The following is a 23,233-nucleotide window of genomic DNA, read 5'->3' on the forward strand; positions in this document are numbered from 1 at the left end:
GAACGTATACTGAAGCTATGCAAAGATCTTTGTTCTTCACATTTATTTGGCAAGCGACGATTTCGACGCCTGATAGAGCAGGAAGGGAAATTTTGTAGAAAGGGTAGCACTTTTTGATCCCTAAAAGTACTCCTCCATAAGAATCGTCTCTATCCAGGCGTATAATGTTAAAATCGTGGAAGTTGAGTTCTTTATCGGAAGAAAGCCATGTTTCACAGAGAGCAAATATATCACAATCAGAATTGTGAAGTAAAAATTTGAACGAGTCTAGTTTAGGCACTAGACTACGGCAGTTCCACTGTAGCACAGTGATCATATCTTCAACCTCGTTCGACGAATTATCCATCGAAAGATATGATTGATGCAAGGAGGGGCCATGAAACAGTCAATTGCTTAAGATATGATTCTAACGTTGGAAGCAAGGCAGAAACTAAGCTTCTTAGAGGGTCTTGTATGTTGAACATGTTTAATATGAATTCCACAATGTCCGAAAAAGCTAGCAAACCTCGTTCGGACTTGGATTTCTTTTGAGAAGTTTGAGGAGCAGCTTTTTTATTTTTTTTATCTTTGTTGGGCAATGGCGGAAAATTCTTGCTGCATCCAGGGATTGGATCAACAGGAGCCTTCGGTTTTGTTTTTTCATCCCCATTACCCTGGGAATTTGGCAATCGTCTGGAGGTGGCTTTAGTTTTCTTACGGCGCACTTTCGGGGAGGGGCATTTTCTTTTTGAGGAACCGTCTATTTTTGAAGGTGCGTGTACCACCGTAGAATCACCTTCATCGGATGAGTCAGAGTCCGATTCTTCAACTGACAAAACCGAAAATTGGTTTGCATCTTGGACGGCTGATGCAGCCTTCAACATTTGAGCATATGTCTGCTTGGAGCGTCCAGAGATTGAACGCTGCACTTTATCGGAGTGCTGTTTGTACATCGGGCACTCCTGCAAAGGGTGAGGATTCTCGCCACAGTAAGCGCATTTTACTGATTCTTTGTGGCAAGAATCCTCTTTGTGGTTTTCACCACATTTGCCACAACGAGTTTTGTTGCCGCAATGGCTGGCCGAGTGTCCCAGCCTTTTGCAGTTGGTACAATTATATACCCTCTGTACAAACAGTCGCACCGGAAAAAAAGCACCATCAATTTTAACAAAGTTTGGGAGAACTGAACCTGCGAAAGTCACCCGGAACGAGTCTGAATGTTTATAAACTTTTTTACCGTCTAGCAAAGATGCTGAATGCAGTTGCCTTACATCCAGTATCTTCACTAGCGCGGTAGCGAATGTCGAGTTTTTAAAAGTTCCCGAGGCATGTTTCAAGTCCTCGACAGTCAGACTCGCGTCGGAGACCACGCCTTCTATCTCCACATCTCGAGAAGGGATGTAGATGTTGTACTCAACACTAAACAACTCGTGATCAGCAATTTTATTTGCCACATCATAAGTCGGTGCTTCTACACGCAGTTTGTTGAATCTTTCTTTGTGTACCAAGATTCCCGGATACTTACGCAGCAAATCTCTCGTTATGTCGAGAGTTTTCAAAGGTTTATTTTTGGGCCGAAAAAAGACAACCCATGGTCCTTTCGAAGACGGTTCATAGTATCTGGTTCGCGTAACGTAGGCATCGGAAGATGCCATAAGTGTTGCGCAAAAGCGGTGCGCAACCACTCAAGAAGGAAAAAAAAATAAAACCTTCACTAATTAATTAATTTTAATTACTAGTAATTAAATTTTTTGCCCGACGTACGCCACCAAAAAGAAAAAAAAAATCGAAACAAAAAAAAAAACTTATATCTACTTGCAAAAAGTTGTCTCACTATGACCCATACTCCCCTACCAGGGGTGAGAGACAGAGTCACGCGCCACGAGGCAAAATTAAACTACAATAGGGAGGCAATGGACTTGCAAAATGTATTGTCTAATACTTATGCCGGTTGTAAACAACCTATCAGCCGTTGCAGCTAGATGGTCCGTTTGCTGCTGCTGGTGGTGATGATTGGTGTTGGTGGGTCGGCACGATGATGAAAAAATGACTTGACGACCGGATGGATTACCGGGGTGGATTAAAGCTGGATGGCAACTCCAAGGGGCTCGGCCCATGGAATTCCACTTCCTCTGTTGCACACTGGTCACTTGGGGCACCCAATGGGGGGGTGAAAAAACCGCTCGGGCGGAAAAAACACCGAAAAAAATTAGATGCCGCGCGACTGAGACCGGGACGTTGTTAACCGACTGAGTGTTCAACTAGGAATGATGCGGCGAGGTTATCATTGGATGTATTGTGATGTTTTATGCGTGCAACAAATTACATCGTGATGAAATTTGATTCTAATGTAACGTTTGGTTCTGTTGTCATTGGATGTATTCTGATGTCAAATTTTACATCGTAAAGACGTTTGATTCTGATGTAACGTTTGAGGCTAATGTATTTTTATGTACTTGGACGTCACACTGAAGTCTGAATACATTAAGGGTACGTTAAAATTTAATGTATTGAAGATGTCTGCTGATGTTTCCTACATTACAATTTCTATTCGGGACTGCAAGTGGATTTTTAAACGGAAGCGAGATCGTCGTGGATCGTTCAGGACACTTTTGACAGTCGCAGGCCAGCGTTGTATCACAAACGAAGTGACAGACGACTAACTGGCAAATAAATCCATTTAAATAATGTGGTTCACTGTAATAGAATTTTCTTGGAAGCTTGTGCCAGCATCCACCAGATGGGTTAGTTTTTTTTTTTTTATTTGAACAAAGTTGATTTTGTGTACAATGATTCTTTGACAGTGTGCAAAGAGTGCGTATCATTTTGTCATTTTTTTTATGAATTTCAGTTTTGAGTAGAGTGAAAGAGATAGAACCAAAACATTCTAGTACTTGGTGAAAATGCTAGTTCAATCTAGTAGTGGTGTTACCAACAATCAATACGAAACTAACGATTTTAAATTGGCTCACCACTTTAGTAGCCTATTGGTCCCAAGCAAACGATTAACGTACCCTATTCTAGTTGAAATTCTATTACTACACTATGTTTGTTTTGATTCGCTATGAAAGTTTGACAGATAACATCAGGGGTGTGTGGATTCATGCAGAACATGCAGGGGTGAGTGAAATAGCTTGGGACTGCTTGGGACCGTTGTTCTGGTACTGAGTGAGCCAAAAATAATAATGATTTTCTTCGGGACCCAGTGGTCTTAGAGTTACCTCTATGGTGTTACCATGTGGTACAATCCAGTAGTAGTGGTGTTGCCATGTGGTACACTGAAAAATTGCAATAGCAGGTTAGTCACCAAAGTTTTCGAGCCGCTCCGTCTGTCACTTCGTTTGTGGTTGTATGCTGTGCTGATGAAACATGCCGATGCTACATGAGCAGGGCTGGTAGCTGTCAAAAATAGTGATTTAAGTGACCATGTTGTAGAAATAAGTGACCAAATAGTGACTTATAGTTGTAAAAATAGTGACTAAAAAGTGACCTAAGAGAAAATAAAGGGTTGATGTTGTAGACTTATTCAACAAGACTGGAATCCTCAGGAAATTTGATTTTTATTTAAAATATCTGGAATGCGTAGAGAGATTTCAACAATTTTCTTACTAAGGATATTTAAAGAACAACATGAATTTTAAAATACAAGCATTTAATGTTTCTCGTTATTTAAATTCACACTTTGAACTTTATAGATCCACAGTGAACTAATATTCAGTAACAAATAAATTTAAAAAAAAAACAGAGGCTTGAAATGCTTTTTTTTTTGTATGTTCCATATTTCCTAGAAATTTTAAATTTGAACTAGTTCACGACTTAAAATCTATAATACTTCAAGAAATTTTCAAGAATCTGGAGTAAAAATCCATGCACAGTTTTATAACCTCGTGGAATTTTATTATAATTTCTAAGGACCTCATTTCAAGGACGTTCTGGGAAAAAATCTTTCAGAAAAACATCAAATGCAATCTGCTTTTAAGCACAGAGAACAGACGTTCAAGCTCGGTCAGAAACTTGTGTAAAATAAGTGGGAACGTCGCCGTTACGTGGTGTTAGCATCTCCTGATTTTCTCTATAAATTTTCCACTTTCGACCAATTTGGCGCTAGTATCGATAAATTTTCTGTTGAAAATTGCCACTTGGCGCTACCAGCACTTAGTGTCTAGTGTAATTTTTGCAACGCCAGTGTCATCATGTTGTCAAAGAGGGTTTTTAAGTGGGGAAGTCGCCGTTAGTGGCGCTTAAGTCAAATAGGAATCTTTACACAAGTTTTTAGAGAAATTTTGTTCGAGCCTCCATGTCTGTTCTCTGTGTTTTAAGGTAGTTCTGATGAATTTAAGGTTTCTTGTGAAACCTGAAAGTTTTGAGTAAAATTTCAAGAAACCCTGAATTGCATTAAAAGCAAATTTGAATGAAAACTTTGAAAATTTCTGAGGAGCACAATCCTTCAGAGCAAAATTCAAAGGGCCTTCTGAGGATAATTTTATAAAGTTGTGGAAGAAAACGAATCCGGAGCATAAGTCCTTGGAAACTTTTTCAAAATACTAAAAGGAGGATTACAATTAAATTTGAGAATAACTCCAGAATATCTTCAAAGGAATTCGAAAAATAAATTCAGGAGGTTTTGCCAAGAAGAAATCTAAGGAATTTGAGAGGAGAAATGCCACTGAATTCTTAGGAGACTTTCAATGTGAGTAGAATTCCAAGGGAAGGAGTGAGATTCAAACAGGGATTCTGAAATGAATTCAATGAATATTCGGAGAATTTTTCCAAAGGCTTTCTTATTGTGGAGAATTTTAAGGTAATTTCGAGGAAAACTAAAAAAAAATTGAATTATTGAAATGTTGAGGAATATTTCAATGAAAATAAGAACTACTTGAAAGTTCCCAAATTTTTCCCGAAGTTAATGAAACTGCCTTGAAGTTCTTTTGTAGTTTGAGAAACTAGCCAGATGCTCACAATACTTCTCATCAAATTCTTAAACTTCCCTGAACTTTATAGGACTTCTTAAAGTTTCCTCAATGTTTCTAACGTTGCCTTGAAGTTTCGACAATTTTCCTTAAGTATTATAACCATTATAAACGCTCACTTATTTTCCCTTAACTTATCTATGGTTACCTGAACTTCTCTAAATTTGTTTAATAATCCGGCATATTTTCTGATATATATTCATAATTCCCTGATGCTTCTGACGTTTTCGGATCAATCATAGAATTCATGAAACTATCTTAAAGTATCTAAATTTATAATAAGTTCTCTGGAATTGCTTGAAGATATCACTGATTGCTAAAATATTTCGCTTTTTTTTTAATTAATGGAACTTCGTTGATTTTCTCTTAAATCAATTTAGCTAAATTTTCGCATTTTTTAAGTTCTTGAAATCTTCATAGTATAACACGCTTAAAATACTCCCACGTTTTCCGGATGTTCATATAATTTTTATCACGTTCCAGAAATTCTCTCGGAGCTTTGCTGAAGTATCCGAAAATTCCCTGAGTTTCTCGCAACATCTTTAAGGTTTCTACAATTTCCTTTAAATTATTTGAACTGCCCTTTGATTCTCTAATCTGTCTTGATGTTCTCGAAACTTCCCTAAAGCTCTCAATTCTATTGAAGATCTCGGTTCTGCTCGGAAATAAATGGAATTCCCGTAAACACCTTTAAATTTCCCTAAAATTCTCGGAACATCTTAAAGGCTCTCGATTTTTTTCAGCACATCATGGAACTATCCTGAATTTTTCTAAATTTATGATTATAGATCTTTAAACTGCTCCAAAAGCCTGGACAAAAGCTACGGAAAATGTTTATCAAGTTCGCATGACACCCGTGAAGTTCTCTGACATTCTATAGGAACTTCATTCAAGTTCCCGTAGTTTGTTTATGGAGCTTCACTAAAATTCTCAGCATTTCTTTTCATTACTCAGAACTTATCCAAAGTTCCTTCAATTACGAACTTAGAATACATTATTTATTTTTTCCTTGATTCTGGCTTTTTGAAAATTTTCAATATCTTGAACATGGAGTACGAAACTTCAAGATATTGAAAAATTTTAGATCTTAGACTTACTCAAATTAAGTAAGTTTTTTTTTAACTTTATCACCGGCAAAATTAAGTAAGTGTCAAACTACAACATTCAATGATTGTAAAGCTGTTTCTTGAAAACTGATTGCCATGTCTTAAAAAAGTTTGGGTGCTGTTGTTTTTGATCTAACAAAAAAGCATATTTTTTTAAGTGTATAATACATTTTAAAAAATAGCTTTATTATTCTAAACCTGGAATTTATCCGTTAAATAACTGGAAAACTCAGGTAATTCTATTTAGAAAAATAAGTAGACACCCTGTAGATAGAGAAAGACGATTAAACACCACAAAGCCAAGAATGATCAATCTTGAAATAAATTCACGCTAAAAAAGTTGAAAATAGTGACTGATTACAAGAAAAAGAGACTTTTTAGTGACTGGCTTGAAAAAAGTGACCAAGTCACTAAAAAGTGACTCGCTACCAGCCCTGCATGAGGCAACCGCCTGGGTACGAAGCAGTGGATGCTACGCACTCAGGCAAGCCGGATGCTTTTGGAACAAGAAGATCGATGGAGTGCTGAAGCAGATGAGTTTCCTGCCATCCACCAACAATCCGTCCCTGTACGTGCGAAGCAGCAGTGAACCATCGAGTGCCACAACAAGGAAAAGAATGAGCCATTATTAAGAACCCTAACAACCATTATACATATAGCGAATTCGTTTATTATTCAGTTCCAACCTGGATCGGGTATCAAGATTGGGTCTGCTTGTTTTCTAGCAAACGTCAGTTTGATCGTTTGTTTTTAAAACCTGGCACGGGTCGAGGTTCGCACTAACAAAAAGTTCGGGTTCGCACGGGTTGGAACTGGTTCCAACCCCGATAATAAACGAATTCGCTAATAGTTGAAGATGCTAATTTCAAACAACAGACTAAAGTGATAATTTTTATACGATAGATGAGGAGATGAAAGTATAAATGAATATAAGGAAACTCGATCAAAAGCTTTCTCGATGTCTAACGACATCAATAGAGTTGACTGCCCGCCATTCCATCGTTCTTGAAGAACGCGTTGCAGGACGAAAAGGTGGTCAATTGTAGATCTTTCGGGCAGGAATGCAGCTTGATGGCAACTAATAGGCGGAACAAGATCTTGTAGTGGAACATAGGCATATTCTCCGATAATGGTTAATGGTCCTAGGATTCTTCGTTTTCGGAATAGGAACTACTACAACATGTTTCCAATCAGATGGAATCTTATTTTTGGTTCACACCTTTACCAGGAGCTGATGAAGCTCACTGATAGTAGTACTATCGCAGTATCTAAAGAACTCCGCATAGAGGGAATCCACGCCTGGAGTCTTCCCATTCTTTAATTTATATACGATGTGCTGTACTTCCCTTAGAGTTGGGGCAGACAGTAATTCGGATTCTGGTGATTCTGGAAGTAAGTCCGGGATGAGAGACGGAGCATTGTCATCCACAACCCAATCATTAATGCGGATAAGGAGGAGGAATTTTTGAAGAACTTCTTTTTGTTGAATCGTTTTAAATATCGGAAAGTTCGATTTATGCGTTCACCGGCCGGATATTGCTGAAGTTTGCGGAAGAAAACTTCAATTTCGCTCTCTTCGTATTCACGAAGCTTTTTTCGAAAAATCTCCCGAGCCTCAGCCAGCTTGTGAGCCCATTTAGGGAGTGCAGAGCGATTCGCCCAAAATGCAAATTTCTTTACGTCAGCAAAAGCTCTACGACACTCCCTAGTAGGTGGAATGGAAGATGTCTTCTTCAGAACAGTATTTGCGGAATCGTTTACTTTCTTTTTCAGTAGCTGCCAGGAATCTTCTACGGTACTCGATGAAACAGAGATCGGAACCGTTGTACTCAGTTGAGTTTGAAACTTTTTCTGAATATCAGGCCTCTTAAGAAGAGATGGATCTAATGTGAATTTCGATCTCGTGAAGGCACTTTGTTCCAATAGAGCTTTGTCCGCAGTAGGAGCAGGTTTACACTGGCTTTCGACAATATTGCATAAAAGTAGCTTATGGTCGGTGGATAGAGTATTTGTCAACATGCATTGTAGACGCCTAAGAAACAAACCGGATCGAAGGGAGGTTAGCAGATGATCTACCTGACTGCGGTGAATTCCATTGGACCACGTCCATCGAAAACTTGCATTAGAATTGAGCTGAGTAGAACGCACTGCCAATTCATGTAGACGAAGAAATAGTCGCATCTGCAAGCCATTCTCGTTAAAATGTTCGTGACCGGCGTACTTCCCTATAAGTAGAGCCTCATCTGAATCCAAACGAATACACGATAAATGACTGTTGAAGTCGCCTGCTAGGAGAAGGTATTGCGTGTCTTTCAGATGTTTAACAACAGTTCCGAGTTTGCTGAAAAATTTATCGGCTCCTCGGTTAGGCCCGTGCACGTTTATTAGATCCAATATACATATGCAGAGATCCATCCATCTACATAAGAAAATATTATAATTAATATATGAAAACAAGCAAAACATAAAAAAGGATACCTTATACGAAATTTCTGCATGCTGAATGTTAGACCCGGAAAGGATACTCTTTTGAAAAACTGCGTGGACTCCATGACGAATCAAGATTGCTAGGCCCCTCTTTCTACTATTTGCTGGTCCACTCATTTGCCATCGGAAGTTAGAAGTTATAACGCACTGACACTGTAGATTCACCTCTTGCAATACGGCTATATGCACACGTTGCGACATCAGTAAAGCATCGATGGCTTCGCGTTTCTCCAAGCCTCGGCATCCATTGACATTCAAGGAGGCTAAGCGAAGACCTTGTTTAGGATCGATTGTAATAATGGGGTGCTCTGTCATTTGAGAATCTGTTTGCTCCTTTCTGGCCACCTTTAGTGCAACCATCATTGGATCCGGAAGACTACGCTGGTGAACAGCTGGACGTGACGGTGCTGGTTCCATATTTAAAACACTGCCATAAACGATAGATGACGGCCCTGTATCCTCAAGAATATGAATCGACGAGTGGGAGGTCCCCACCGAAGGAGCGTACCGCAAGGTACCCTGACGCAAACTATGTATGAAAATCGTTATACGGAGTACGGCCGGCAATACTACAAGAGGAACAAGACCCCCGTCATGGCGTCCGATTCTTAGAGGAAATGCGAAACGAGATACATCTTCAGAGGAATCACAAGGGACCCCGCAAGCAGCAAGAAAGCTTAGAGGTTGGCTTTCAATTTCATCGGCGACTAAACAACGGAAAAGATTAATCGTGACATCGGAGGGAATAGTACCGGAGAGCTGATGTACAACGGAATATAGAAGTGCATTAGGACCACTACCAAATAACTTCACTTGTGCTCCAGATGGAAGGTTTGGTACATGGAATGTCTCCAAGCTGTTAACATCCTGTGTTGTTCCACTTGGGCGTATGCAGAGAATGCTGTCATAATGGGTCTTAACTGGCCCGGATCCACGATAAAACAAATTATATTGAGGAAGATCGGCGTTTTCGGAATTAGTGGGAGTGAATTCGATTTTAGAATCATCCTGATGTACGGATATTTGTTTGCAAGAGTTTGTATGCGTCTTAAACGGGAACGAGCATGTGTTTTTGGAGTTTGGAGGCGATTTTCTCTGGTACATCGCTTAGAATTGCACAAGGCAATAGTTTGACACCAAAAACGAACCCTTTTGCAAAACGCCCTGCCCAAGAATGAGAGGATTGACGATAATTTGTCAGGTTTCATTCTACAGTTGCTTTTGTTATCTTCAAAGTTGTTTATATCAGAATCGTAGTATTGGCACACAGACAAATAGACATAACACATTGAATATTTCTTACTGTAAAACATCGTTGCTAAAACATTACCACCATCTGTTGAGTACACTGTGGTGGGTAGTACGATGAATAGATGGCGGTAGTGTGTAAACGTCAAACGTAAGCGAATTGACTATGCGCACAAACGAAGTGACAGACGACTTACTGGCGAAGAAATCCATTTAAATAATGTGGTTCACTGTAATAGAATTTTCTTGGAAGCTTGTGCCATCATCCACCAGATGGGTTAGTTTTTTTTTTGTTTTGATTTGAACAAAGTTGATTTTGTGTACAATGATTCTTTGACAGTGTGCAAAGAGTGCGTATCATTTTGTCATTTTTTTATGCATTTCAGTTTTGAGTAGAGTGAAAGAGATAGAACCAAAATACTCTAGTACATTTGGTGGAAATGCTAGTTCAATTCAATAGTAGTGTTGCCATGTGGTACACTCAAAAAATTTCACACGTTTGATCGAAGTGTTTAAACACTTGATTTTTTAAATGCAGAATTACATTTACTTTAAGTGTATTTCACCTTGGTTCAATGTGTTATACACGTTAATTTATAGTGTTTCAAACTTTGAAATGTTGAAATTTTTACACTATCTATTCAAGTGTATTGCACATTGAATCACGCTACCACAGACAAACAGACGTAACACTTCATTGTGTATCTTCGTTCACGCATTTAACGGTTGAATTGAATATTATAAGTTCCGCGAACTACTCGCCGCAGCGCTGGCATCGGATCACTTTGACGTTTCTATACATTCTATAGAACTTTTATGCAATATTGTTTGCGAGTTGACGAGCAAGCTTGTTTTCCGCGAGAAGCCCGAGAGATGTCGATACTGAGGTCCTATGTTTTGAGATACTATGTTTTCAAGAAAAACTTTTTCAAAGAGTTACGTCTGTTTGTCTGTGACGCTACTGTTTAAAACAGATGGATTTATAGTGTTTTGCATTTCAATACGATGTGAATTGCTTGCTCAGAAAAGTAAACATCGAAAACAAGAGTTGTTACTTTCTCCTATCAACCCGCCTCATATATGAGAACAACCATGGCACAGTGAGATCGAACGAAGACTCTGGCAGCAGCACACCCCAACAGTTCATGATCGAATCCAAAATCAGACCCATTAAAAAGATATGTGAAAGCTCTGGCCTCTGGTAGTTTTGTTTATATATTTGTCGATTCATTTTTAGAGTCGGTAAAGTAGAAGTCGATAAAGTAGAATATTGTAGAATATTGAACTATGGTGTGCAAAGCTATTGATATCACCATATGAGGCACATAGAATCCAAGTGTGTCACAATTCAAATCCATAGTGTTCAGGCATGGTTCATAGCATAAGATTCACACATGAAATGGATGTGTTTCACAATAAGCGCAAAATTAAGTGTGAGACACATGATGATGGCGTGTGGAATTTTTTGAGTGTACAATCCAGTAGTAGTGGTGTTGCCATGTGGTACACTGAAAAATTGCAATAGAAGGTTAGTCACCAAAGTTTTCGAGCCGCTCCGTCTGTCACTACGTTTGTGCTATGCGTGTCACAGGTGACCAACTAAGATACTTTTAAATTGACTGTTGGATGATTGTCCGATTAACAACTTACGAGTGTTATGTATGCCTGTCTGTGATTGGCATATAATTGTAATTTTGAGGTTGATTTTGTAATTGTTTGATAGATAGTTTACCCGAATTGAAACACTGAGTTGTATAAACTCGACGAATCATATCTTGAATATAGTAGTAGTTACAGTGTTGCATGATCTAACAACCACTGTCTGCAACTAGTGTTGGAGGGGCCGCAGGGTTGATTACGGGTCAAGGCTAACATAACTCTAACACTAAAATGATCCCGAAACTAACGCTCATGCATTGCATTTTCAATCATAAAGTAGTTTTGTTTTCCTACTTATCTATCCATTGTTTTGATACTTTTCCAATAGACTACCTAAGTTTCATTTTCTCTGTTTTCATTAACTGTTGGTATTGTAATTACATTATAGCCTGAACAATGCGTAAAGAGCAAATTGAAACATTGAACGTCGCGTGAAAGTGGAACTTAATGAAGACCTATGTACTTTTTCGTAGCTTTTAGTTTTCGGATTTGAAAGATCGTCGGTTACAGTGCCCTGCTTACTGAGCAGAAAAACGCGGTCCCAAGTCCTTACATATCAAAGAGATTTATGGTAAAATCGCTTGTGTATCGTGTATTTTGCGAAACTCGTTGTTGTCGTTGGTTCCGGGTTACGGTAACGGTATTATGTGATATGAGGGGCTCGGTGGCCTTAGAGCAACCATTTTTGCTTACTGAGCAGAACATCATGAGTCTAATCTCAGGCCCATCCACATTCAAGATTCGTCAACCGTTTTATTTGTTAATACAATTACATGGTAATAATAGCAACTCGATGATTAAAAAGGAGCTCGTTCGCCTAGTGGCAAACGTTTTTGCTTACTGAGCAGAAGACCGTGGGTATAGTCCCAAGCACCTTCGCGTTATATGATCGTTAGGACATCAATTCAGCTCATCGTTTACCAAAACGAACCCTGCTGCAAACCCAACCCTCTTATCCAACATCCCAGTGATTCCTCGTGGAAGTGCAGAGGTGTTCTCGGCTTCCATCAAAGCGAGTGTCATGTCAACACAATCCTTCCCATTCCTTTCTTGACCTGTGTTCGGGCGCGGCCGGCGCTGGTATTGCCTAATTTAAGATCACCAGTTTTTACACATTGAGGATGATTGCTAGTCCCAAGCATCGTCTATTGGTTCTCTGTGTAATTACAGCTGATCTGGCAATAACAGAGTAGCAACCGTGGGCGGTCAATCAAGCTCAAGCTCAAGCTCAAGATAGATGAGGAGATGAAAGTATAGAATTGATAGTTCCGTTAGAGTACGGCAGTGTGAAAATTGCATAAAGAGAGTAGAAAGCGAGCAAGGACAACTTTAAGAAGATACAAATCGGTGTGATCATCTCTCTTTACCATCCCCCTTATTCTGCGCCGCGAGTGAGGTGAGGTGACTCGCTGTCACTAGTGAGGTTACAAAAGTCACCGCGAGTGAGGTGACAAAAGTCACCGCGAGTGAGGTGACTCTCCGTGCAAATCAAATGGAAAGTCACCTCACTCGCGGTGACTTTTGTCACCTCACTAGTGACAGCGTGTCACCTCACCTCACTCGCGGCGCAGAATAAAGGGGCATACACACTTAAATTTTTTCGCCGAGATTCCAACAGCCGACTAGTTCTGCAATTTATTTTGCTGAGATTCAGTAAAACAATTACCGAGACTCAGCTAACAAATATCTATTTGCAGAAATATCAGCTAACAAACAGATATTTTGCAGAGATATCAGCAAAATTAAATGCCGAGGGAATCGGCTGTTGGAGATTTTACCGAGCTAGATTAAGTGTGTACTCCCCCGTTGGATTTTGGTTTTTTTTTTAATTGCACCCCCAATATGTCACCGAAAGACGCAATCCTACGTCAAAAATAACAAAATATTGTTCCACGGCAAAGTTCGAGTGATAGGAAACGTCATTTTAAACTGCATAACATTCTGCTCCACGCTTATGAAAAACCCATAGGGCCCAATTATGCAAGTCGAGTCGAGCGTATTACAGAAGTAATACCAAATTAGACCAATGATCAGAAGTGACGCTCGACTCCACCTACATAATAGGCACATCATTGGAATAACTGCAAAGCCCCGCACAACAGAGCAATAGGGACAATTACGGCATCCAGTAACTGACTCCAAAAACCAGTTATGTTAAAACAACCGTATTATAGGCATTATATGTATTATCATCTCAAATAAAACAAAAAAAAACGACTATACTGGAATTTGCGATAGGGATAAAAATAAATAATCTACGGCAATTTAATAAATTATGCATGTCCAAACGGCCAAAACGTAGCTAGTTACATTCATTAATAGATATTTTAGCATTTGCGTATTCAAAAATTCCAGTGCGGCTCGCATATGTGTTATACAATAATTTAGTTTGTTGATTGCGTAAATCATTCTCACTAGTCTACCAATTCCCGGGTGCTCACAGTGCTCTCTCGACTAGTACTGGCCTGCGGTTCGGCTGCCGCAGCGCCATCAGCCACCATCCCGTAAATCTCCTGCGCCAACAGTCCGGCGGCACCGGCCAACGCTTGTCCGCTGTTGCTACCGCTAATGCCGTTGCCGCCACCGCCGCTGGCCAACGCCAACGATAGGATCCCTTCACGGCCATCACTTTTTAGAAATTTTGGATCCTGCGACGGGCACTCAAAGTGGACGCAGTGGAAAATCTGAAAGCATGTCGGGATTGGTTGATTTATAGAACTGAGAAGAAAGCGGATTCAGGTTTACCTCATTGGCCGTGTTGTGGGTGCCGACGATTTTGATGTAAACGACCACCCTGGGATCGAAGGTAAAGTGTTGCCAGGATTTCAGCAGATCGTTCCGTTTGTCGACTACCATGTCCCACTGCTTGAGATTGGTCGAACTTTCGATGTAGAAACTGTACGACCGATCGTCGCAATCCCAAAGCAGTAGCCGCAGGGAACCAATCCAGTAGGGTTGTCCCAGCTGCACCAGGATGACGCCACTACCGAGCTGATGGCAAGTGTAGCCCGAGTCCCAGTCGTAGTTCTTGACGTCGCCATTGAGCAGCACATTGCGGGTGCGACTGACGCCTTCGACCACGGTAGCGCTTCGATCTACCGTGGCTACGTTGTAACTGGGCGCCACGATGCCATTGACGACCGGAGCGGTCTTCTCGGTAAACATCGCCTCCAGTGCGACGACATGGAAAACCTTGTTCACGGTGTTGTGTGTTCCCACCAGGCGAATGTAGCGGACGGCCCGCGACGGGAAGTACAGATACTGCCACGAGCGGCAATAGTAATCCGTATGGTCCACCACCCGTTCCCAGTTGGTCTGGTTGACGGACACCTCGACGAAGTAGGAATACGATCGAGTATCGCGATCCCACAGCAGAACCTTGATGTGATTGATGATGAACAGCTTACCAAGCTCGACTATGATGCCCTGCGTGTCACCGGTGTCGCTAATCGAGTGCCGCGTGTAGCCCTTTTCCATGTCGTACGAAGTGGTATCGCCATCCAGCAGGGCCGACCGTAGCTCACCCTGGATGGTCCGAGAGTTAAACTTGTTGCAGGCGACGTTCTCCTCAGGCCCTAGAAATTGAACGAAAATGTTGAAATCATAGCGCATAGCATCGTCTTCAATGTGATGGTAACACTACTTACACAACGCTCCCCGGTAGGGCAGCTGTGTGGAGGCCGTCTTCTCGGCGATCGCATCTAGCAGATGGTCCGGATCCAGGATTCCCGATGGCCGAACCACGTGCAGCAGCTGCTCCAGTGTCATCAGCGAGAATCGCACCTGCGAAACCACTGCATCAACGTTTCCACCCTCCGAGTTGCACTTGCACCAATCGTGCACGGCCTGGAAGATTTGCACTTCCGGAGCGAAGAACGAATCCCTCATCAGCAGGCTGCAGATCGCATCCTGCGAGAGGGTCTTGAACGTCTCATACTGCAGAATGGCTTCCGCATTCCGATCTAAAAAAGCATGACAAACGTTGGTGAGGCCTTCCAGGCCGAACAACTTAGCCGCATCCAGAATGGCGCAAACGTTGTTCAACGACAGGACCTGTCGTAGGTAGTCCGAAATGGCAATCTCCAGATCGGTAAAGCCATACTGATTGGCCAATCCCAACGTGTCCAATATATTTTCCTCCTTCATCTGTGCTAGGGACATGTTTCCCGAGTAGATGTACTTTAGTAGGGCCTTAAAGGCCTTCAACGGTATCTTAAGGTGAATTTCATTCTGGGTTGACTCCGACAAGCCTCCGTAGAGCAGTGCCCGGAAGTATTCGCTTCGGGCAGCCAGGATGACCCGGTGCGCCGGTAGTTTTTCATTCTCGACGATGAACGTCACGTCCGAATAATCGTACGACATGCAGAGCTGGGCCATCTGTTCGCTGAATCGTGCCGTCAGTTCGATCTCTTCCACGGCGGTTTTGACGCTGGAACACGGGGCATGAGGACCGGCCATCTTGTGACTCTGGCTGCTCATCGCTGGTGACGACGATGGCCCGTTGACGCAGCACAGCGAACAACACAGCACATCCAAAGGCCTGGCCGCAGCAATCTCGTCCGATGGTTCAATCAACGCGTCTAAAATCGAAAACCACCGATTAGTTCCCCGAAGAACACTTGTCTAACATTTTGATTGGAAACCAATTCGCAGAACCAATCCTTATCAAACTTATCACCCAGGCTCGCGCGATAACCAAATCGGAAAAACCTTCCCCATGATGGCGGCGTCGTCGTCGCCTTTCTCTTTTTGCATCCCACCCAACAATTGAATCGTCGCCGCCGCCTCCCTGTTCATCGACAGTGGCTCAGCGGCTGATGTCCATAACAAAATTAAACTCAAACCCCAAAAACTTACCCACAATCCTAGCAAATCGGATGGCAAAGTTGGACGACGACGGCGATGACAGATTGGATAACACACAAAACTCCACGACAAGCTTTCCGGAAAAGTTAAAAAATGACCACCCTCCTCCTCGGAAATATGCACCAGATGCAGCAAACTACGACTTCAAAACAATTTGATGACCGCACTGACCGATGATGACTGCATCGCGTTGACTCTTGACTGATGATGATGATGAGTTGAGTTTTGATTTTATGGGTGAGACGTGAGGGGAAACTGAAGCGGGTGATCCAGGGTTGAAGTCCAAAGTGTTCCTTTTGTGGGTTTAATGGAAACGCAAACTCTGACGTTTGGTTCGAGGGGATCGACACCAGGGAACTTGAAATATTGAATCGTTGATCTCATGCTGAGGTTTTTTTGTTTGTTACATAAATCCAATGTGAAGAAGTAAATAATTTGATCTACAGTCGAGATTCGCTGGTTGGGACACCACATCGCCCTAATAAATTCGATTCACCATCTGGGTCAACTGATACATACCAACATTTCTTGAGGGGTACGTGCATAGTTTGTTGGGGTCTGCAAATTTCATGAAAAGCGAATTTAATCACAGTGAATTTGGATTCTTTAGGGGTGTTGAGGTATTTATTATTTCCTTTATATAATCTGCATTGCAAATCGAGTTGCAAATTGAGTTGCAAATCAAGAGGATTTACAATCAGAGACTGTTCCGTTGCGTTTGTCTTGGTTTTCTTGCAAAACATCTTTACATTTTTTAGCATCTGTTCCTCCAGATGCTGCTGCTTTCGTGAATCCCAACCGGTTTTGGATTTCCTTTTCTTCGGATTAGAGGTTTTCAATCCAGATCCAAAATGTTTTTCTATCCCGGCAGGACGGTACGATAGAGGTAACTCTACCAAACTGGTTTGCAGTGGCGCTTCACTACAGCGGTACACCATTCATTGACCCACTGCTATCGCATATGCCGGTGGCCTGCTGTGCTCTTTTGGACGGATTTAACTTACACCGGTTTACTCTAAATTCTCCCTTATAAACGGGTACCATACACAAACGATATCATAGATGGTGCGACCATACCGCATTGAGTTGGGATGATATCCCGAACTGGTGGTTAGGCGCGAGGGGGACGACTCTATCTACGATGCTGGATTGTGTTTTGCTGTGGCTAGCTGCACGCACGCTGAGTAGATAGAAGGAAGATTTATGTCGATTTTGAAGATTTCCTGCAAAAAGATGAAGCACGATGCAAGTAGATGCAAGAAATGAAAGATGATTTTTCGAAGTGTGAGATTTTTTGAGCTTCTAGAATTGAGATTTAGATGTGTCGCCCCCCTCGGTTAGGCGCTTCTTATCCCGACCAACCATTTCGTTAATTTTCTTTAATTTTCTATACATCGATCTTCAAAGCCATTTATTAGAAAAATCGATAGCGATCGTCACCATTTCATGACTAATTGTAAAGAAGCTAAAAGTCTAATCGTGAATCGTTTATAAAAATCTTTCTCAAAATATTGCTACCAATCGTTACCAATGTTAAAATATCGATTGTGTTGCCAGATCAAAATATCGATTTCTGTTGTAAAATCAAAATATCGATACACACAACACAACTACTGCTGATATTATTTGCGATTTTTTTATTTGCATGATTTCTAGTTTCGATCCCATGCCATCTGGGGTGTACTGATTTCGTTGTTGGTTGCTAATCCTCGGGTCCACGGCTGCTGTTGATGAGCTTATCAACGACAGGCAAACACACTCTAGTATGTGGTGTATTGAAATTTCTGTAAATCTTTTCATGCATGAATTCAATATTTATTTGTCATAACCATCAACCAGTCAGCCATGTAGGTGTAATAGAGGTCAAAAAGGTATCAATTTTCCTCATTGGGTTCCAAATGCCGAGAATCCCACCACGCATGCTATCACGGGTCATTAAATATATAGATGTAAACTTGAAGAACTACAATGGTAAACATTTGCTGCGTCGCGGCCATCTGTCTTCTCGTTCATTTACCGGCAGATTGCTTTTTCCGATGAAGTGCCGAATATGTCTATAAATAATATAAACATTGCCATCTGTCACCTGGTGTGTCTCGAACTCTCTTTAACCAGCGATGCAAATCGATAACAAGGAGATTATAAATGTGCATCGATGGCAATCTTTGTTGTTCTTTGTCAAAGTTCAAAGTTATGATGATATCAGTATTTAAATATTTATTGATGAATATTTGTAAAGAATACTAAAGTCCATGTGACATATCGAAATTAAAAGAAATTTAGTATGGTACCTTTATAGATTACTGTCATCATCGAAATTCTAGTACTACGCAATGTTTGTTTTGATTCGCTATGAAAGTTTGACAGATAAAATGAGGGGTTATTGGTTTTTCCTATGTTTCGAGGGGTGAATCGATTAGCTTGGAACCGAAGAGAGTACCAGAGCTGAGCCAAAAAGTTGAGCACGTTATTTCAGGACCTTCTAGTCTTAGAATTACCTCTATGCTGCAACCATAGAGGTAACTCTAAGACTAGAAGCAACAATCAATACGAAACTAACGATTTTAAATTGGCCTTTTTTTTAGTAGCCTATTGGTCCCAAGCAAACGATTAGCGTACCCTATTCTAGTTGAAATTCTATTACTACACTATGTTTGTTTTGATTCGCTATGAAAGTTTGACAGATAACATCAGGGGTGTGTGGATTCATGCAGAACATGCAGGGGTGAGTGAAATAGCTTGGGACTGCTTGGGACCGTTGTTCTGGTACTGAGTGAGCCAAAAATAATAATGATTTTCTTCGGGACCCAGTGGTCTTAAAGTTACCTCTATGGTACCCGAATAGAAATTGTAATGTAGGAAACATCAGCAGACATCTTCAATACATTAAATTTTAATGTGTATTGCTGTACCCTTAATGTATTCAGACTTCAGTGTGACATCCAAGTACATAAAAATACATTAGCCTCAAACGTTACATCAGAATCAAACGTCTTGACGATGTAAAATTTGACATCAGAATACATCCAATGACAACAGAACCAAACGTTACATAAGAATCAAACTTCATCACGATGTAATTTGTTGCACGCATAAAACATCAGAATACATCCAATTACAACAGAACCTAACGTTACATTAGAATCAAACTTCATCACGATGTAATTTGTTGCACGCATAAAACATCAGAATACATCCAATGACAACAGAACCTAACGTTACATTAGAATCAAACTTCATCACGATGTAAATTGTTGTCCTTCGGTCCCTCGTCGCATGCAAAGTTTGTTTTGTCCTGAGTCAGCACTACACGGCGAATGAGAACACCCAAATTTGAGTTTAGTTCACTCATAAATCGCAAAAAGTACAGGAACTCAGTTTTGAGTTAATTTACCTCTGTTTTTCCAGGTTTTCCAGGTTTTTCCAGTAAAATTTTTCCGAATATAAGAAAAGTAAAGATTGGATTCTGTGGATTTTGTCAATCCTAATTTTCCGGAAGATTTTTGAAGTTTTCCACCGGAAAACATGAGGCAAATCTCGAGGCAAATTTACTCATCGCTGCGTTCCTGCATTTTTTGCGATTTTGAGTACACTGTATTCAAATTTGGGTTGATCACATTGGCCGTGTACAGTTTTTTTTTCGCGGTGTCCGTCGCGAGTTTTGGTGGCGATTCGGTGTCCGGCGTTGCGGCAAATCCTTTGGTTTGTTTTTTCCGTCGATCTTGTTTTCCGTGCTGAGCACCAATGCTACCGACGTGCCAGGAAGGCAGCTCCCACACCTGGACCCCCGCCAGTTTCGAAGATTGCGAGTCCCGCGATCGCCCTTGGAAAAGGAAGGCTGTTTTTCAGGTAAGTAAAATTTAAAATTTTAAATTAATGTACTGTAATTATGTTTTTTTTTAGGAAAGTGCACCAGTGCGAAGCCGGATCCCGGTAGGGAGTCCGAAGCTGGATCCCGGCGGGGAATTCGAAGCCGGATCTCTTTGCAGGTTAGTGAATGTGTTTATTGTTTTTTTTTTTTTATTTGATTGACAAATAAATAAATAGGGGGAAGAGGGGCATAGTGAGCATCCCGCAGTTTGGCTTTGGATCTCCAGCTGCATGAAACAAATCAACTGGTAGTAGGTTCAATATCATTATGATATTGATCCTACCACCAACAATTTTTTTTTTTCCGAACAGCCGGAAGTTCAAGCTGGATGCTCACTATGCCCCACCTGTTCACTATGCCCCTCTTACCCCTACTAAAAGCTAAAATAAAGTGGAAAATGACGGGTTCCGTAGGCGGATCCCGATGACGGGTTCCGTAGACGGATCCCGATGACGGGTTCCGTAGACGGATCCCGATGACGGGTTCCATCGACAGATCCCGATGGGGAAACCGAATACGGGTCCCGATGGGGATTCCGTAGACGGATCCCGATGGGGATTTCGTAGACGGATTCCGATGGGGAAACCGAATACGAATCCCGATGGGGAAACCGAATACGGATCCCGATGGGGAAACCGAATACGCATCCCGATGGGGATTCCGTAGACGGATCCCGATGGGGATTTCGTAGACGGATCCCGATGGGGAAACCGAATACGGATCCCGATGGGCAAACCGAGTACGGGTCCCAATGGGGAAACCGAATACGGATCCCGATGGGGAAACCGAGTACGGGTCCCAATGGGGAAACCGAATACGGATCCCGATGGGGAAACCGAATACGGATCCCGATGGGCAAACCGAATACGGATCCCGATGGGGAAACCGAGTACGGGTCCCAATGGCGAAACCGAATACGGATCCCGATGGGCAAACCGAATACGGAGCCCGATGGGGAAACCGAATACGGATACCGATGGGCAAACCGAATACGGATCCCGATGGGGAAACCGAGTACGGGTCCCAATGGCGAAACCGACGGATCCCGATGGGGAAACCGAATACGCATCCCAATAGGGATTCCGTAGACGGATCCCGATGGGGAAATCGAATACGGATCCCGATGGGGAAACCGAATACGGATCCCGATGGGGATTCCGTAGACGGATCCCGATGGGGATTCCGTAGACGGATCCCGATGGGGATTTCGTAGACGGATTCCGATGGGGAAACCGAATACGAATCCCGATGGGGAAACCGAATACGAATCCCGATGGGGAAACCGAATACGGATCCCGATGGGGAAACCGAATACGAATCCCGATCGGAAAACCGAATACGAATCCCGATGGGGAAACCGAATACGGATCCCGATGGGGAAACCGAATACGGATCCCGATGGGGAAACCGAGTACGGGTCCCAATGGGGAAACCGAATACGGATCCCGATGGGGAAACCGAATACGGATCCCGATGGGGAAACCGAATACGGATCCCGATGGGGAAACCGAATACGCATCCCAATAGGGATTCCGTAGACGGATCCCGATGGGGAAACCGAATACGAATCCCGATGGGGAAACCGAATACGGATCCCGATGGGGAAACCGAATACGGATCCCGATGGGGAAACCGAATACGGATCCCGATGGGGAAACCGAATACGAATCCCGATGGGGAAATCGAGTACGGGTCCCAATGGGGAAACCGAATACGGATCCCGATGGGGATTCCGTAGACGGATCCCGATGGGGAAACCGAATACGGATCCCGATGGGGAAACCGAATACGAATCCCGATGGGGAAATCGAGTACGGGTCCCAATGGGGAAACCGAATACGGATCCCGATGGGGATTCCGTAGACGGATCCCGATGGGGATTTCGTAGACGGATTCCGATGGGGAAACCGAATACGAATCCCGATGGGGAAACCGAATACGGATCCCGATGGGGAAACCGAATACGCATCCCGATGGGGATTCCGTAGACGGATTCCGATGGGGATTTCGTAGACGGATCCCGATGGGCAAACCGAATACGGATCCCGATGGGGAAACCGAATACGCATCCCAATAGGGATTCCGTAGACGGATCCCGATGGGGAAATCGAATACGGATCCCGATGGGGAAACCGAATACGGATCCCGATGGGGATTCCGTAGACGGATCCCGATGGGGATTTCGTAGACGGATTCCGATGGGGAAACCGAATACGAATCCCGATGGGGAAACCGAATACGAATCCCGATGGGGAAACCGAATACGGATCCCGATGGGGAAACCGAATACGAATCCCGATGGGAAAACCGAATACGAATCCCGATGGGGAAACCGAATACGGATCCCGATGGGGAAACCGAATACGGATCCCGATGGGGAAAACGAATACGAATCCCGATGGGGAAACCGAGTACGGGTCCCAATGGGGAAACCGAATACGGATCCCGATGGGGAAACCGAATACGGATCCCGATGGGGAAACCGAATACGGATCCCGATGGGGAAACCGAATACGAATCCCGATGGGGAAATCGAGTACGGGTCCCAATGGGGAAACCGAATACGGATCCCGATGGGGATTCCGTAGACGGATCCCGATGGGGATTTCGTAGACGGATTCCGATGGGGAAACCGAATACGAATCCCGATGGGGAAACCGAATACGAATCCCGATGGGGAAACCGAATACGGATCCCGATGGGGAAACCGAATACGGATCCCAATGGGGAAACCGAATACGGATCCCGATGGGGAAACCGAATACGGATCCCGATGGGGAAACCGAATACGGATTCCGTAGACGGATCCCGATGGGAATTTCGTAGACGGATCCCGATGGGGAAACCGAATACGAATCCCGATGGGGAAATCGAGTACGGATCCCGATGGGGAAACCGAATACGGATCCCGATGGGGATTCCGTAGACGGATCCCGATGGGGATTTCGTAGACGGATTCCGATGGGGATTTCGTAGACGGATTCCGATGGGGAAACCGAATACGAATCCCGATGGGGATACCGAATACGAATCCCGATGGGGAAACC

The 23,233-nt window shown here is 42.7% G+C and overlaps 1 protein-coding gene across 1 annotated transcript; it reads right to left on the minus strand.

Moving 5' to 3' along the window:
- Nucleotides 1–13,832: 13,832 nt before the first annotated feature.
- BTBD9 (BTB (POZ) domain containing 9) lies at nucleotides 13,833–16,501 on the minus strand. The gene is made up of 4 exons (XM_065229278.1): nucleotides 16,307–16,501; nucleotides 15,097–16,029; nucleotides 14,195–15,024; nucleotides 13,833–14,133 (listed from the first exon to the last, which is right to left on the minus strand). Exons 2-4 carry the CDS (start codon nucleotides 15,926–15,928, stop codon nucleotides 13,864–13,866), a joined length of 1,932 nt encoding a protein of 643 aa, XP_065085350.1. The 5' UTR covers nucleotides 15,929–16,029; nucleotides 16,307–16,501; the 3' UTR covers nucleotides 13,833–13,863.
- Nucleotides 16,502–23,233: the final 6,732 nt, after the last annotated feature.

This window comes from Ochlerotatus camptorhynchus, unplaced genomic scaffold, assembly GCF_037179485.1.
Source record: "Ochlerotatus camptorhynchus isolate MF236.1 unplaced genomic scaffold, CSIRO-AGI_Acam_v1.1 ptg000313l, whole genome shotgun sequence".
Taxonomy (NCBI): Eukaryota; Metazoa; Arthropoda; class Insecta; order Diptera; family Culicidae; genus Ochlerotatus; species Ochlerotatus camptorhynchus.

Excerpts from the sequence above, each read along its gene's own strand:
- BTBD9 (XM_065229278.1), bottom strand. The coding sequence starts at position 15,928 with ATGAGCAGCCAGAGTCACAAGATGGCCGGTCCTCATGCCCCGTGTTCC. Across the intron at positions 15,025-15,096 it reads GCCCTACCGGGGAGCGTTGT|GGCCTGAGGAGAACGTCGCC; the intron begins GTAAGTAGTGTT and ends TTCAATTTCTAG. Across the intron at positions 14,134-14,194 it reads CCCACAACACGGCCAATGAG|ATTTTCCACTGCGTCCACTT; the intron begins GTAAACCTGAAT and ends ACATGCTTTCAG.